General features: G+C 45.8%; 1 protein-coding gene across 1 annotated transcript in view; it reads right to left on the reverse strand.

Moving 5' to 3' along the window:
• LOC120063338 (single-stranded DNA-binding protein 2) overlaps window positions 1-16,653 on the reverse strand; it is a 115,913-nt gene that overhangs the window by 72,382 nt on the left and 26,878 nt on the right. The window contains exon 2 of the mRNA XM_039013663.1: window positions 7,447-7,519. Coding sequence (XP_038869591.1) covers window positions 7,447-7,519 — 73 coding nt within the window. The remainder of the gene's footprint in view (window positions 1-7,446; window positions 7,520-16,653) is intronic.

A 16,653-nucleotide genomic window follows, 5' to 3' on the forward strand; every position in this document is an offset into this window, starting at 1 on the left:
GGATGGAGGCTCTGGACTGCAGACCGTCGATGGAGGCTCTGGACTGCGGACCGTCGCTGGAGACTCTGGACTGCGGACCGTCGTTGGAGGTTCCGGACTGCGGACCGTCGTTGGAGGTTCCGGACTGCGGACCGTCGCCGGAGGTTCCGGACTGTGGACCGTCGCCGGAGGTTCCGGACTGTGGACCGTCGCCGGAGGTTCCGGACTGTGGACCGTCGCCGGAGGTTCCGGACTGTGGACCGTCGCCGGAGGTTCCGGACTGGGGACCGTCGCCGGAAGCTCTGGACTCGGAACCGTCGCCGGAAGCTCTGGACTCGGAACCGTCGCCGGAAGCTCTGGACTGGGAACTGTCGCCGGAAGCTCTGGACTGGGAACAGTCGCCGGAAGCTCTGTACTGGGAACAGTCGCCGGAAGCTCTGGACTGAGAACTGTCGCCGGAAGCTCTGGACTGGGAACTGTCGCCGGAAGCTCTGGACTGGGAACTGTCGCCGGAAGCTCTGGACTGGGAACTGTCGCCGGAAGCTCTGGACTGGGAACTGTCGCCGGAAGCTCTGGACTGGGAACTGTCGCCGGAAGCTCTGGACTGGGGAGACGCACTGGAGGCCTGATGCGTGGGGCTGGTACAGGTGGCACCGGGCTGGTGACACGCACCTCAGGGCGAGTGCGGGGAGGAGGCACAGGACGTACTGAACTGTGGAGGCGCACTGGAGGACTGATGCGTGGGGCCGGTACAGGTGGCAACAAGCTGGTGACACGCACCTCAGGGCGAGTGCGGGGAGGAGGCACGGGACGTACTGGACTGTGGAGGCGCACTGGAGGTCTGGAGCGTAGAGCTGGCACAACGCGTCCTGGACAAATGACCACCTTCGCACGGCAAGTGCGGGGAGCTGGCACAGGACGCACTGGGCTGTGAAGGCGCACTGGGAACACAGTGCGTAGAACCGGCGCATGATGTACTGGACCCTGGAGGCGTACTGGAGACCAGGAGCGTTGAGCCGGCACAACCCGTCCTGGACAGATACCCACTTTAGCACGACAAGTGCGAGGAGCTGGCACAGAACGCACCGGGCTGTGAATGCGCACTGGAGACACAGTGCGTATCATCGCAAAACATGGTGCCTGACCGGTCACACGCTCCCCACGGTGAGTACGGGGAGTTGGCTCTGGTTCAAACCCTGTGCCCCCCCCCCCCAATTTTTTTTTTAGGCTGCCTCTCAGGCTTCCGTCGTGGCCGCGAACCCCGGTGTTGTCGTTGTTGTTCCCTCGCTGCTTCCGCCTGCTCTCATGGTAGGCTTCTGTCTCCTGCCATAATCTCGTCCCACGTCCAGGATATCCTCCACTCCTGGCTTTCCTCCCAGGCCCAGGATCCCTGCTCCTCCGGGGCACGCTGCTTGGTCCGTTGTTGGTGGGATCATCGTTATAATGAGTGGACCAAGATGCAGCGTGGTATGGTTCCATCCTCTTTATTTGGAAGTGAAACTCAAAGAAAACAATAAATCGCACAATGAAACGTGAAGCAACTATACATAGTCAAGATCCCACAAAGCACAATGGGGAAATGGCTGCCTAAATATGAACCCCAATCAGAAACAACGATAAACAGCTGCCTCTGATTGGGAACCATACCAGGCCAACATAGATATATATATTCACCTAGATAACCCACCCTAGTCACACCCCGACTAAACCAAGATAGAGAATAAAAAGCTCTCTATGGTCAGGGCGTGGCATTTTGTCTATTAAAGTAACATCAAATTGATCAGATAGACATTGTTAATGTTGTAAATGACTATTGTAGCTGGAAGCGGCAGATTTTTTAATGGAATACCTACATAGGCGTACAGAGGCCCATTATCAGAAACCATCACTTCTGTGTTTCAAAGGCACGTTGTGTTAGCTAATCCAAGTTTAGCATTTTAAAAGGCTAATTGATCATTAGAAAGCCCTTTTGCAATTATGTTAGCACAGCTGAAAACTGTTGTTCTGATTAAAGAAGCAATAAAACTGGCCTTCTTGAGTATCTGGGGCATCAGCATTTGTGGGTTCGATTACAGGCTCAAAATGGCCAGAAACAAATAACTTTCTTCTGGAACTTGTCAGTCTATTCTTGTTCTGAGAAATTAAGGCTATTCCATGCGAGAAATTGCCAAGAAACTGAAGATCTCGTACAACGCTTTGTACTACTCCCTTCACAGAACAGTGCAAACTGTACTTTTTCCCTCTTGTACTTTCCTCTTCCAATTTTGTGGTAAATGCACAATTAGTTGGTTGTAATTTTGGGTAGACATTTCCATATATTTTTCTTAGCTGCATGTGTGACATTACTCCACCAGTCCAATTTATAAAAAATAAAAACGTTTTTTATCTATTAGTATATTTGAGTTTAACCACAATATTTGTTGTATTGTTTGTTCTGTTTTTTCAGGTGGATTAAATTGAAATTGTAACTTGTTTATAAACTAGCAATATTTGGGAGATGATTTCCTTTTCAAATAACTGAACGTGTGGGGTTGTAATCTGAATAAAGGGGAAAAGGCCATTATTGAGCATGGGGTGAGACATTGTTATTAATTTGTGAGAGAACCCGTTTGGATTTAAGTATAACTTTTGTATGACTGAAGCCTTTAGTGAGAGGTCTAATGCCTTAATATGTAATCATTTCTACCCTCCGAATTCATATTCATTATAAAAATAAGCCTGTTTAATTTTGCCTGGTTTGTCATCAGCAAACTTAATGATGGTGTTGGAGTCGTGCTTGGCCACGCAGTCGTGGGTGAACAGGGAGTACAGGAGAGGGCTAAGCACGCACCCCTGAGGTGCCACCGTGTTGAGGATTAGTGTGGCAGGTGTATTGTTGCCTACTCTTACCACCTGGGGGCAGCCAGTCAGGAAGTCCAGGATCCAGTTGCAGATGGAGGTGTTTACTCCCAGGGTCCTTAGCTTAGTGATGAGCTTTGTGGCACTATGGTGTTGAACGCTGAGCTGTCGTCAATGAACAGCATTCTCACATAGGTGTTCCTTTTGTCCGGGTGGGAAAGGGCAGTGTGGAGTGTGATTGAGATTGCATAATATGTGGAATTGTTGGGGCGGTATGAGTCTAGGGTGGGTCTAGGGTTTCCAAGATGATGGTGTTGTTATGAGCCATGACCAGCCTTTCAAAGCACTTCATGGCTACTGATGTGAGTGCTATGGGGCGGTAGTCATTTAAGCAGGTTACCTTCACTTTCTTGGGCACAGGGACTATGGTGGTCTGCTTGAAACATGTAGGTATTATAGACTTGGTCAGGGAGAGGTTGAAAATGTCAGTGAAGACACTTGCCAGTTGGTCCATGCGTACACGTCCTGAGTACATGTCCTGGTAATCCGTCTGGCCCCGCGGCCTTGTGAATGTTGACCTGTTTAAAGGTCTTGCTCATATCGGCTACGGAGAGCATGATCACACAGTTGTCCAGAACAGCTGGTGCTCTCATGCATGCTTCAGTGTTGCTTGCCTCAAAGCGAGCATAAAAGGCATTTAGCCCGTCTGGTAGGCTCAAGTCAGTGGGCAGCTCACGGTTGGGAATCCCTTTGTAGTCCGTAATAGTCACCCGACGAGTGTCAGAGCCGGTGTAGTAGGATTCAATCTTAGTCCTGTATTGACGCTTTGCCTGTTTGATGGTTCATCTGAGGGCATAGTGGGATTTCTTATAAGGGTCCGGATTCGTGTCCCGCTCCTTGAAAGCGGAAGCTCTAGCCTTTAGCTCGGTTCGGATGTTGCCTGTAATCCATGGCTTCTGGTTGGGATATGTACATACGGTCACTGTGAGGACGACATCGCCGATGCACTTATTGATGAAGCCGGTGACTACTCGCCTTTGGATGAATATTCCAGTCTGTGTTAGCAAAACAGTCCTGTAGCGTTGCATCCGCGTCATCTGACCACTTCCATATTGAGCGAGTCACTGGTACTTCCTGCTTTAGTTTTTGCTTGTAAGCAGAAATCAGGAGGATAGAATTATGGTCAAATTTGCCAAATGGAGGGCAAGGGAGAGCTTTGTACGCATCTCTGTGTGTGGAGTAAAGGTGGTTTAGAGGTTTTTTTCCCCCTCTGGTTGCACATGTAACATGCTGGTAGAAATAAGGTAAAACGGATTTAAGTTTGCCTGCATTAAAGTCCCTGGCCACTAGGAGCGCCGTTTCTGGATGAGCATTTTCTTGTTTGCTTATGGCCTTATACAGCTCAATGAATGCTGTCTTAGGGCCAGTGTCGGTTTGTGGTTGTAAATAGATGGCTACGAAAAATGTAGATGAAAACTCTCTTGGTAGATAGTGTGGTCTACAGCTTATCATGAGGTACTCTACCTCAGGCAAGCAATACCTCGAGACTTCTTTAATATTAGACATTGCGCAGTATCTGTTATTGACAAATAGACCCCCCCCCCCTCGTCTTATCAAACGTAGCTGTTCTGTCCTGCCTATGTAACGTCCTGACCAGAGTTCTTATGTGTTTTGCTTGTTTAGTGTTGGTCAGGACGTGAGCTGGGTGGGAATTCTATGTTGTGTGTCTAGTTAGTCTGTTTCTGTGTCCAGCCTAATATGGTTCTCAATCAGAGACAGCTGTCAATCGTTGTCCCTGATTGAGAATCATATATAGGTGGCTTGTTTTGTGTTGGGGATTGTGGGTGGTTGTTTCCTGTCTTTGTGTTTTGTCTGCACCAGCTAGGACTGTGACGGTTAGTTTGTTTTGTCATTTTGTATAGTGTCTTGTTTTGTGTTAATTAAATAATGGAAAATTACCACGCTGCACATTGGTCCTCAGATCCTTCTCGCCTCTCCTCGTCTGAGGAGGAGGAAGAGCTAGACTGCCGTTACAGCCTATGCATGGAAAACCCAGCCAATTGTATACTATCCGTGTCGTCCTTCATCCAGGACTCGGTGAGACATAAGATATTACAGTTTTTAATGTCCCGTTGGTATGAGAGTCTCGAACGGAGTTCATCCAGTTTATTCTCCAGTGATTGCATGTTGGGTAATGGAATGGATGGTAGAGGCGGGTTACCCACTTGCCAACGAATTCTCACAAGGCACCCTAATCCTTCTGTATTTTCTTCATGTGAATGGATTTGGGCCTTGTCTGGGAGCAGCATTATATCCTTCACGACTGACTCATTAAAGAAAAAATCTTTGTCCAGTTCGAGGTAATTAATCGCTGTTTTGATATCCTGAAGCTCTTTTTGGTCATAAGAGATGGTAGGGTCAACATTATGTATAAAATAAGTTACAAACAATGCAAAAAAACACACAAAATAGCCCAATTGATTAAAACATCAGCCATCCCCTCCGGTGCCATATGATATTTGTGCCTCTGTAACTTTCTCACTCACCATTATCCACCATTCATTCAGGATTATCTGTAACCATGGTAGCATCCACATTAATGTAGAAGTGTTTAGAAACATATTCTATTCTTATTTACAATAAAAGTGACTCTAAAATTACACAATACATTATTTACCATTCATTTTGGGACCTAAATAATCTGAAACACAACCAAAACAAATAGCAAATGTAGAGTCACAAGGTTGATGTAATCATTGCGTTCTAGGAATATGGGATCAAATACTAAACTTTTGACTACTTTGATCCACATATAAGTGAATTTGTCACAATACTTCTGGTACCCTGAAATGAAGGGACTATGTACAAAAAGTGCTGATAGATTTAAAAAATACCTTCTAATGAAAGATGACAGTCTGCACTTAAACTTCATAGTCATTGGATCATTTTAAATCCAAAGTGCTGGAGCACAGAGACAATCACTGTAATTGCATAATTGAGGTGTGTGTGTGTACTATAAACCATACAGAGCACAGAGTCCATTATTAATTGTGTGTCTGTGGTACTGTCCATATGGACATGCACCAGCCGGAGAGGTGAACCCTGTGTTTGCCCCATCACTATGTTTCCTTTCTTCCTTTCACTCGGTCTCTCTCGCTTTTTTCAGAACATAGCATAACACAAGGTCAACGCAAGCATTGACATCATCCTCTGGGCTAAATCTGATTTATGGTCACTCACACATGCACAACACACACACCAGGGGAGGCTGGTAGTAGGAGCTATAGGAGGACCGGCTCATTGTAATGTCTGGAATTAAATAAATGGAATGGTATCAAACACATCAAACATATGGAACCCACATTTTTGACTTCATTACATTTATTCCATTTCAGCCATTACAATGAGCCCGTCCTCCAATAGCTCCTCCCACCAGCCTCCTCTGACACACACACACACAAACATACACAAGCATGAACACACACAGTAAAACCATGTGACTGAGCGACGGTGGAGAGTGGCTGTCTGAGGAAACTGTACACAATGGGGCAACTGGCAGGGTATTGTTAAGGCTGGCTCTGAGAGTGATATCACTCGGCATTAGAAGGTTTACATGACTGCAGCCTGATCAGAGTTCATCATAGTCAATGTTTTATCAACAGTGAACACCATCAGGCATGTTAACCCATCTTTCTGCAGCACCAGGAGAAGCGGTTTGGATTTGGCCCTGAGGATGGGTTGGGTCTCAGGGATTGCATGCCAAATAGCACCCTATTCACTGGTCAAAAGTAGTGCACTAAATAGGGAATAGGGTTCTACTTGGGAACTAGTTAACATCTCAGCCTGGAGGCGTCAACAGATGTGTGTGGTAAACACAGCTCTGTGTGGATAACCTGTCTTTAAAGCCATGTTCCTCTCCTCCCCTCTACTTCAGTAGGAACTATGGTAGTGGGGGAAGGAGGGACGGCTGTGTTTATATACATCCCTCTCTCAACTAATGCTCTCAGTTCCCACACTCAAACCCTCTCCTTTCATCTCCCTCATCTCCGGAAGACAGACAGAGTGATATGACATGGATGCCAGAGAGGAAAGGGTGTGTGTGCGTGCGTGCATGTGAGGGGGGAGGAAGTGGGAGAGTGGAGCCAGCTGATGCATCTGCATCCTCTATCCCTTTTCTTTCTTTCTTTTGCATTTTAATTTACAGTGATTTAGAGAAATATACTGGCTTCAACTTCCAAACCTCTTTACCTTAACAAAGAGAGAGAAAGACAGAGACAGAGAGAGAGACAGAGAGAGAGACAGAGAGAGAGACAGAGAGAGAGACAGAGAGAGAGACAGAGAGAGAGACAGAGAGAGAGACAGAGAGAGAGACAGAGAGAGAGACAGAGAGATGCCAGTGTAAAGCTGTCAGCTAGGTGGTGTAACTCTCTGTGCTGATCCCAGTAAATGGAGGCTAAATGCTGAACCACCTGCCGCCCTGCATGCTCTGCCAGCTCAGCACTGTGCTCCACACTAATTAAATTAACCACACACACACTGCCCTGCCTTACAGGAAGCTGCATAGGAGGGAGAATCAGCCCTGTTCTGGGAGAGTGGACACACACATACACACACACACTACACACTTACCTCTGAGAGGAAGGTCTGTGCTGACTTCTGTGCCCCTACGTGCAGCAGGTACTCATACACATAGAGAGCTAACCTGCACAGAGAAACACAGGGACGATATCATGTTAGTAGGATGATCACTGGACTAGAGTAGTGTAGCCTCACTAGGCTACGTCACTGCCTGGATGCTACAATTTGACCTCTCCTGTCCAATTTCAACCATGACAGCTTTGGGCCATATGAGACACAGCCAATGTTAAAGTTGAAAACAGCCTGCCAGTAGAAGAACAAACAGCATGCTGGGATGAGTTGGCATCGAGGGAACACACTGTAAATGCCTCTGTTTTACACCAGGCACTCTATACCCCCCAAAAAACAGACTTTTTCTTACGCTGGAAAATCCTTTCACAATTGATTCATTCATCGATGAATGAATTAGAGCTGCTTTGTTGATCAAACTAACTTGGAGGGCTGGCCGACGTGCGGGCGGTCTACCCGATACACAGACACAAGACATCCAATGATCAGGTCAGGGATCAATGCAGTATCAGTCAGTCTCTTAACAGTACAATCAGGAACTGATTTAGACCTGAGACACCAGGTTGGTGCAATTAATTATCAGGTAGAACAGAAAAGCAGCAGGCTCCGGACCTCGTAGGGTAACAGTTGAATACCCATGGTATAGGGATAGAGGACATAAGATGAATGAGGTGATGTGTGTGGGTGTGTCCGAAGTGTACTGCAGTCAAACGGAACTTTACATCACCAAAACACTCCAGAGAATGAACTAATCAGAGTGGCTGCGGATCTGACTTCCTCTTCCCGACAACTAAAGGTCCAAAGTTTCTGCGCATGTGCGGGATGTGCAGTCTCTGCTCCACTGTTTCGGCTGCTCAGAGAACAGGCTACTGTGGTGAATGGTGCTCATTTAATAAAGTTTGATCAAATTTGAATCAATGTCTGCAAGAACACAATGATAGTATTCTACATGACATAACCGAATATAATAGCATATTTAAAATAAAATAAAAATTCTTATGAGATTTTAGGATGATTGTGCAAATGGTTGCATTTTTCTTTGATGTGGCCAAAACTACACAACGAGCACCACTATGCAAAATATGTACTTTTATTGAAACTAAAGACAGGTGGTGAAGGTAGGATAGTTTGAAAGAGCAGCAGCTCACTGTCTGTCTACGTCCCAAATGGCACCCCATTTCCTTAATAATGCACTACTTTTGACCAGAGCCCTGTAGGCCCTGGTTAAAAGTAGTGCACTATAATGGTCATAGGATGCCATTTGGGACGCATCCTTTGTCTGTTCCCAGAGGCCCCTCAGCGGACCCAGCCACGCAGCGTAGCCGCTCCTCAGTCCAGACTTAAGTCTCAGACTGAGATAAAAATAAACCTCCAGACGACACTCGTCTACCTGTCTGAAGATGATGGACTGCACACCTCTCCAGGCTCCACGCACCTGACTCTCTCTCTCCCTCTTTCCCTCACTCTCTCTCTCTTTACCTCGGTCTCTCTCCGACTCTCCATCTCTCTTGTTTTTCTTGTGTGTAATGAAGGGATGTAACACGGTGGCTGCGGGTGGGGGTGTGGTGTTTAACCACAGAGAAGACAGAGCATTTCACAAGGACAAGGTTAACGGAACAATGAGCGGCTTGGCAAAACTCTTGACACCTTCCACGCCGGTTCTTAGAGCTGCGTTCCCTTCCTCTTCATCTTGGGACTGACTCTCTCTCTCTCTCTCTCTCTGTTTGTCTGTCTGTACAATATCACTCTCTCTGTGTCTGTCTGTCTGTACAATATCACTCTCTCTGTGTCTGTCTGTCTGTACAATATCACTGTCTTTTTTTCCTTGTCTAGTATCTCTATCTCTCTGTCTGGCACTGTGTGTATAGTATCACTCTCTCTGCCTTTCTGTCTGTTTGTCTGTTGGTCTCCTTTCTGTACAGTATCACTCACTCACTCAGTCAGTCAGTCTGTCTGTACAGTATCACTCACTCTCTCTCTGTCTGTCTGTACAGTATCACTCACTCAGTCAGTCTGTCTGTCTGTACAGCATCACTCACTCAGTCAGTCAGTCTGTCTGTACAGTATTACTCACTCTCTCTGTCTGTCTGTACAGTATCACTCACTCACTCAGTCTGTCTGTCTGCCTGTACAGTATCACTCACTCTCTCTTTGTCTGTCTGTACAGTATCACTCACTCAGTCAGTCAGTGTGTCTGTACAGTATCACTCACTCAGTCAGTCAGTGTGTCTGTACAGTATCACTCAGTCAGTCAGTCTGTCTGTACAGTATCACTCAGTCAGTCTGTACAGTATCACTCACTCTCTCTCTGTCTGTCTGTACAGTAGCACTCACTCAGTCAGTCAGTGTGTCTGTACAGTATCACTCACTCAGTCAGTGTGTCTGTACAGTATCACTCAGTCAGTCAGTCTGTCTGTACAGTATCACTCACTCAGTCAGTCAGTCAGTCTGTACAGTATCACTCACTCTCTCTCTGTCTGTCTGTACAGTAGCACTCACTCAGTCAGTCAGTGTGTCTGTACAGTATCACTCACTCAGTCAGTGTGTCTGTACAGTATCACTCACTCTCTCTTGTCATGTCCCCTTTGAACACACTCCCTCTTACACACATTGTCAACCTGTGAAATGTGCTGGGTAATCAATAATACGCTGTGACTCTTCATTCCTCTGGGAGTGGAGGAGGAGGAGAACCAAAGAAAGGAAAGATAGAGAGAGGGGGGTAGGTAGTGGAGAAGAGCAAAGAAGTGATAAAAAGAAAGGATAGAGAAGATCAGGAGAGGTTCTCTGTCTCTGTCTCTCTCTCTCTGTCTCTCTGTCTCTCTCTGTCTCTCTCTGTCTCTCTCTGTCTCTCTCTGTCTCTCTCTCTGTCTCTCTCTGTCTCTCTCTGTCTCTCTCTCTGTCTCTCTATCTCTGTCTCTCTCTGTCTCTCTCTGTCTCTCTCTGTCTCTCTCTGTCTCTCTCTGTCTCTCTCTGTCTCTCTCTGTCTCTCTCTGTCTCTCTGTCTCTCTGTCTCTCTGTCTCTCTGTCTCTCTGTCTCTCTGTCTCTCTGTCTCTGTCTCTGTCTCTCTCTCTGTCTCTCTCTCGCTCTCTCGCTCTCTCTCTCTCTAAAATGACTACCTGATCTGTGAATACATTATAGATATTTCAAATCGTTTTCAATCATACATACAGTGAGTCTATGCCCGATCATAAGAAATCATATTTTCTATTTTCGGTAGCATTTGCCCTTGCTCTTGAAATTAGCCCATTGAAGATAAACTGAAATACATGTTCTTTCTCTTTGAATACCACAGCAGTTTCACTGTCAATCTACCTTGACCAACCTGTGAAGTCAACGATCACCACTTTCATTAATTGCGATGAATCATGATTGAAACAGGATCAAGTGTTTTTTTCATCTTTATGTGTGTGTATGTGTGTGTATGAGTATGTGTGTGTGTGTGTGAGAGAGTTTGTGTGTACTTGACCTCCTTCCACTTCAAATTCAAGTAGTTTTGTCTTCAGTCACATCTAATTATATTCATATTTTGGTAACATAGCTTCCTCTGAGTCTAAAGTATTAGTACAGCAGGAGGCTCAGCAGCCAGGGCCAGGCTAGCTGTAGCTTAATTAAGTCAGGGAGGTGAAATGATGCTGATTCTCCATTTTCCCTTTGTCACGGAGAGGAGAGGAGGAGCCTGTCTGAAGTTAACCTACTTTACAGCATCAGCATATAAGGCCAGCAGATCGCTACTAATTATTTTACTGCCACCATGAACACAACCGGAGTTACAAATCAAAACAGACAATGACTTTGGCACTTGATTCTGCCATTAAAGATGAAATGTAAATGGACCAAAAGTCATTATGTTCCTGATAGTGCATCAGGACCTGTAATAAAACACATCATTATCCATAAGATATGCTCAATATCAGTACCGGGTCTAAGTGTCAAACAGCCTTGCAGATTTGCAGATAACCTTTGACCCTGACCAGGAAATTAGCTGATTGGAAGTAGTAGAGCAGACAGCGCTGACTGGTGGTGGACAGAGAAACAGAGAGAACAAGTGGCCACAGGGTCAGGGATGCATCGTATGGTAACCTAAACCATCTCAAACAGCAATGCTGTAAGAGGAATTAGATCTAGAGATGGAGAGAGAGTAAGAAACAAAGAAAGAAAGGGATGGAGAGATAGAAACACAGGGAGAGAAATACAAACAAAAGAGAGACAGAGAGATCCCAGTACCACAGCTGGAGTACAGCGGTGTGGGAAATGGAATAGTGACAGATGATATCCTACAGATTAGCAACAAGAGATTAAATGTTCTGATAAGGAGATGGGGTTGGGGGGGGGGGGGGGGGGGGTTAGAGGAAGAGAAGATAGAGGAATAGAAGAAAGAGAAGATAGAAGAGAAGGTAGAGGAATAGAAGAAAGAGAAGATAGAAGAGAAGAGAGAGGAATAGAAGAAAGAGAAGATAGAAGAGAAGAGAGAGGAATAGAAGAAAGAGAAGATAGAAGAAGAGAAGGTAGACAGGGGTCTGAAGGAGGGGGTTAGTGGGTGAGCCCCACAATTAATCCTCCTGAGGTCTGGAAACATTCACATTCAAATAGTGATGATCTGACTGAACAAGCACCCAGACTAGCCAAGCACCCAGACTAGCCAAGCACCCAGAATAGCCAAGCACCCAGACTAGCCAAGCACCCACACTAGCCAAGCACCCAGACTAGCCAAGCACCCCTGCTGTGCCCTCCTTAAGCAAATTAACACAAACCCAGACTGGAACAAGCAGCAGGAAAAAGTAGGCTGCCTTTCTCCCAAATACACACTAGAAATACAAATACAGAGCCAGAAATTCCGGAGACCTTCAGAAGAAAACATTGGAATTCATATTTCCACGTTAGTAGTAATTTCTCGCCGAGAGTAGTAAGAATGAGAGCGTGAACATGAGTTAAGACCAGGGCTCACTGTTTTTAAGTGCATAAGGAATCAAGTCAAAATGTATCTGGCAGACAAAAACACGAAAATGGGGCGTACATTTCTTTGCAAAATGTTATCCTAAATTTGCTCAATTTTGTTCTCATATCCCTATGAGCCCTGGCCAATAGTAGTGTACTATATAGGGAATAGAGTGCCATTTGGAACACACATTTAGAGAAAGGGATCAGGCTATAACTGAGTGCAAAGCAGTGATGAATGGAGAACAGGACTGAGGAATGAGTATGGCCTGGCCTCTGTGCTCAGCCCAACACTTTCTCTGATTAATCAGAGCCCAGCAGCAGGGCTTTATGTGCCATTAAAAGGCTCTCTAAATGGCTTGACTTCATTCATTAGAGAGGAGCATCCTCTGCAGGGGAGAGGCTCTGACAGATAGACAGCTAAGTGGCAGAGGGAGAGGACATGTGCACTGAGGCACAATATACAACCACAAATATAGAGCCATTACAACGGTGAATAATTCATCTAATACAGGGAGGGCTGCACAATAACAACCGTGGAACGTACTGTATATAGACCCATTAGACTGCTAAACAGTGACATAAACACATAAAGGTGTTTGAGTGGGTACACTCTCTGAGAAGGTATGTCCTACAGCAGGCTCAAGCCCAAATTACTTTATTGTGTTAAATCTGGCTAAATGCAACAAATCCCGTTTCTCTGTTTATCAGGTGAGCGTATCAGGTGAGCGTATCTCTGTCTCTCCTCACCACTTTACAAAAACGGAACACAGAGACAGAAGAGAAATAAGAAAGAAAGTGAATGAGGAAGAAATAGAGAATAAAAGGAAGACAAAGATTACCAGAGATAGGAGAGATTAGGCTGAGGATTTCTTCCTTTTTTAAATACATTTTAAAATAAGGCTGTAACATAACAAAATGTGGAAAAAGTCAAGAGGTCTGAATACTTTCCGAATGCACTGAATATAATGATCATGCTGTTTAATCAGCTTCTTGATATGCCATACCTTTCAGGTGGATGGATTATCTTGGCAAAGGAGAAATGCTCCCTAACAGGGATGTAAACAAATTTGTGCACAACATTTTTTTGATATCTCTCCGCTCCTCTTCCAGAGTCAAACTTTCGCCTACATTTGGTGTATCATTTTAGTGCAAGAAATCCTTAATTCTGCAGGAGTTAATATTAAAGGCAATGTGAGAGGTTATAGACCTGCAGTCAGTGTCTAGATTTCAGTTTCAAGTTAACCCATCTGAACAGTAGGCTACAGAGTCCTTGCTGCACCATAGGCCTACTTGAAGTCCCCGTCTTGTGACTGTTGAATTTATATAGCGTCTCACAATCATCACACATAACACAGCAGGCACTGCTATCATGCTCTTCTACCACTTCACCAAATCTTTCCCAAACATGACTTTTCTTTTTCTTTGCAACTCTCCATTTCACAGCTTTTCTCTTCTAGAATTAAACTCCTACATGGCTCGTTTTACCTCTGTGGACCGACGTTAACTTTTTCTGCCCATTCCCAAAAGCATGTGGCGATTGGCCTGTAGGCTATTTGGTTAGGCCCTAAACCTAAGACTTACACACTAATGTCAGATAGCCTACACCAATGAAAAACCTAAATGTAGCCTATAGATATAAAGTGCACAAGAATGATAAATGTATTAAATGTTGTTTTTTAAGTATTGTTTTCTCTTTATTCAACCCGCCCTTCATTTATGAGTCAATCTGCACATCACACACACACACACACACACACACACACACACACACACACACACACACACACACACACACACACACACACACACACACACACACACACACACACACACACACACACACACACAGGGAGGTTCATAGACCACTCTCCATCAGTTTGACAACCTGTTCTGATCTTCTCGTAACAACATGGCTGTAAGGCCTTCCAGTGAATTCCCAACTGACTGTAGCTGTCCGTTGATGCATTTCTAATTGGCATTTCTGCTGATAGTCACATGTCAGATCTATATTCTCCATTATCCTATACCCACCTCCCCGGAGAATTCTCTAATGGCTTCTGCTCAAGGCAAAGATATGAACAGCAGTAATATTGTAATATAAACTTGACCCTCATTGAGTCCTTGTATAATCTGAGGAGAGGAAAGTTTGAGAAGTAAAACTTTCATTTTGAAGATTAACAAAGCACACGTCATAATCCCGCTTTGGAAGGGCCTGAGCGAGGAGAAACATTCATACTCAAAAAAATAGTTTATCTGACTGTGTTCTCTGTTTTGCCTCCACAGAAAGAGATCTCGCACTGCTTTAGTGTGTCAGTATTTGTACTGCTCTTTATCCCTCTCACTTCCAGCAAACATGTTAAACCCCCCAGCAGTGAAGGATTGGCCGAGTGACACTACCAAACAGAAGACAACTGCATTGGTACCAATGTCTTTTTAAATGTATCAACTGAAATGTCCCTATGTAACGGATGTGAAATGGCTAGCTAGTTAGCGGGTACGCGCTAGTAGCATTTCAATCAGTTACGTCACTTGCACTGAGACTTAAGTAGTGTTGCCCCTTGCTCTGCAAGGGCCGCGGCTTTTGTGGAGCGATGGGTAACGATGCTTCGTGGGCGACCGTTGTTGATGTGTGCAGAGGGTCCCTGGTTCGCGCCCGAGGTCGGGGCGAGGGGACGTACTAAAGTTATACTGTTACATTGATGCTGTTGACCCGGATCACTGGTTGCTGCGGAAAATGAGGAGGTTGAAAGGGGGGTGAGTGTAACGGATGTGAAATGGCTAGCTAGTTAGCGGGTACGCGCTACTAGCGTTTCAATCAGTTACGTCACTTGCTCTGATACCTAGAAGTAATGTTGCACCTTGCTCTGCAAGGGCCGCGGCTTTTGTGGAGCGATGGGTAACGACGCTTCGTGGGTGTCAGTTGTTGATGTGTGCAGAGGGTCCCTGGTTCGCGCCCGTGTCGGGGCGAGGGGACGTACTAAAGTTAAACTGTTACACCTATTAATACACAACGTGACCAAAAGTATGTGGACACCTGCTCGTCGAACATCTCATTCCAAAATCATCGGCATTAATATGTAGTTGGTCCCCCCTTTGCTGCTATAAAAGCCTCCACTCTTCTGGGAAGGCTTTCCAGTAGATGTTGAAACATTGCTGCGGGGACTTGCTTTCATTCAGCCACAAGTGCATTAATGAGGTCGGGCACTGATGTTAAGTGATTAGGCCAATTCATCCCAAATGTATTCGATGGAGTTGAGGTCAGGGTTCTGTGCAGGCCAGTTAAGTTCTTCCACACCGATCTCAACAAACCATTTCTATATGGACCTCGCTTTGTGCACAGGGGCATTGTCATGCTGAAACAGGAAAGGGCCTTCCCCAAACTGTTGCCACAAAGTTGGAAGCACAGAATCATCTAGAATGTCATTGTATGCTGTAGCATTAAGATTTCCCTTCACGGGCCTCCCGAGTGGTGCAGTGGTCAAAGGCACTGCATCGCAGCGCTAGCTGTGCCACCAGAGTTCCTGGTTCGAGTTCAGGCTCTGTTGCACCTGTCCGCAACCGAGAGACCCTTGGGGCGGCGCGCAATTGGCCCAGCGTCGTCCGGGTTAGGGAGGGTTTGGCCGGCAAGGATGTCCTTGTCCCATCACGCTCTAGTGACTCCTGTGGCAGCCCGGGTGCATGCAGGTGTACAGTGTTTCCTCTGATACATTGGTGTGGCTGGGTTAAGTGGGCATTGTGTCAAGAAGCAGTGCGACTTTGTTGGGTCATGTTTTGGAGGACGCACAACTCTTGACCTTCACCTCTCCTGAGTCCGTACGGGAGTTGAAGCGATGAGACAAGACTGTAACTACCATAAGGATACCACGAAAAAGGGGTAAAAAAAGAAATAATAATCATTCTAATAAATACAAGGTTTCCCTTCACTGGAACTAAGAGGCCGAGCCCAAACCATGAAAAACAGCCCCAGACCATTATTCCTCCTCCACCAAACTTTACAGTTGGCACTATGCATTGGGGCAGGTAGCGTTCTCCTGGCATCCGCCAAATCCAGATTTGTCTGTCTGACTTCCAGATGGTGAAGCGTGATTCATCACTCCAGAGAACGCTTTTCCACTGCTCCAGAGTCCAATGGCGGCGAGCTTTACACCACTCCAGCCGACGCTTGGCATTCCGCATGGTGATCTTAAGCTTGTGTGCGGCTACTCGGCCATGGGAATCCATTTTATGAAGCTCCCGACAAACAGTTATGC

Source organism: Salvelinus namaycush, chromosome 18, assembly GCF_016432855.1.
Source record: "Salvelinus namaycush isolate Seneca chromosome 18, SaNama_1.0, whole genome shotgun sequence".
Classification (NCBI taxonomy): Eukaryota; Metazoa; Chordata; class Actinopteri; order Salmoniformes; family Salmonidae; genus Salvelinus; species Salvelinus namaycush.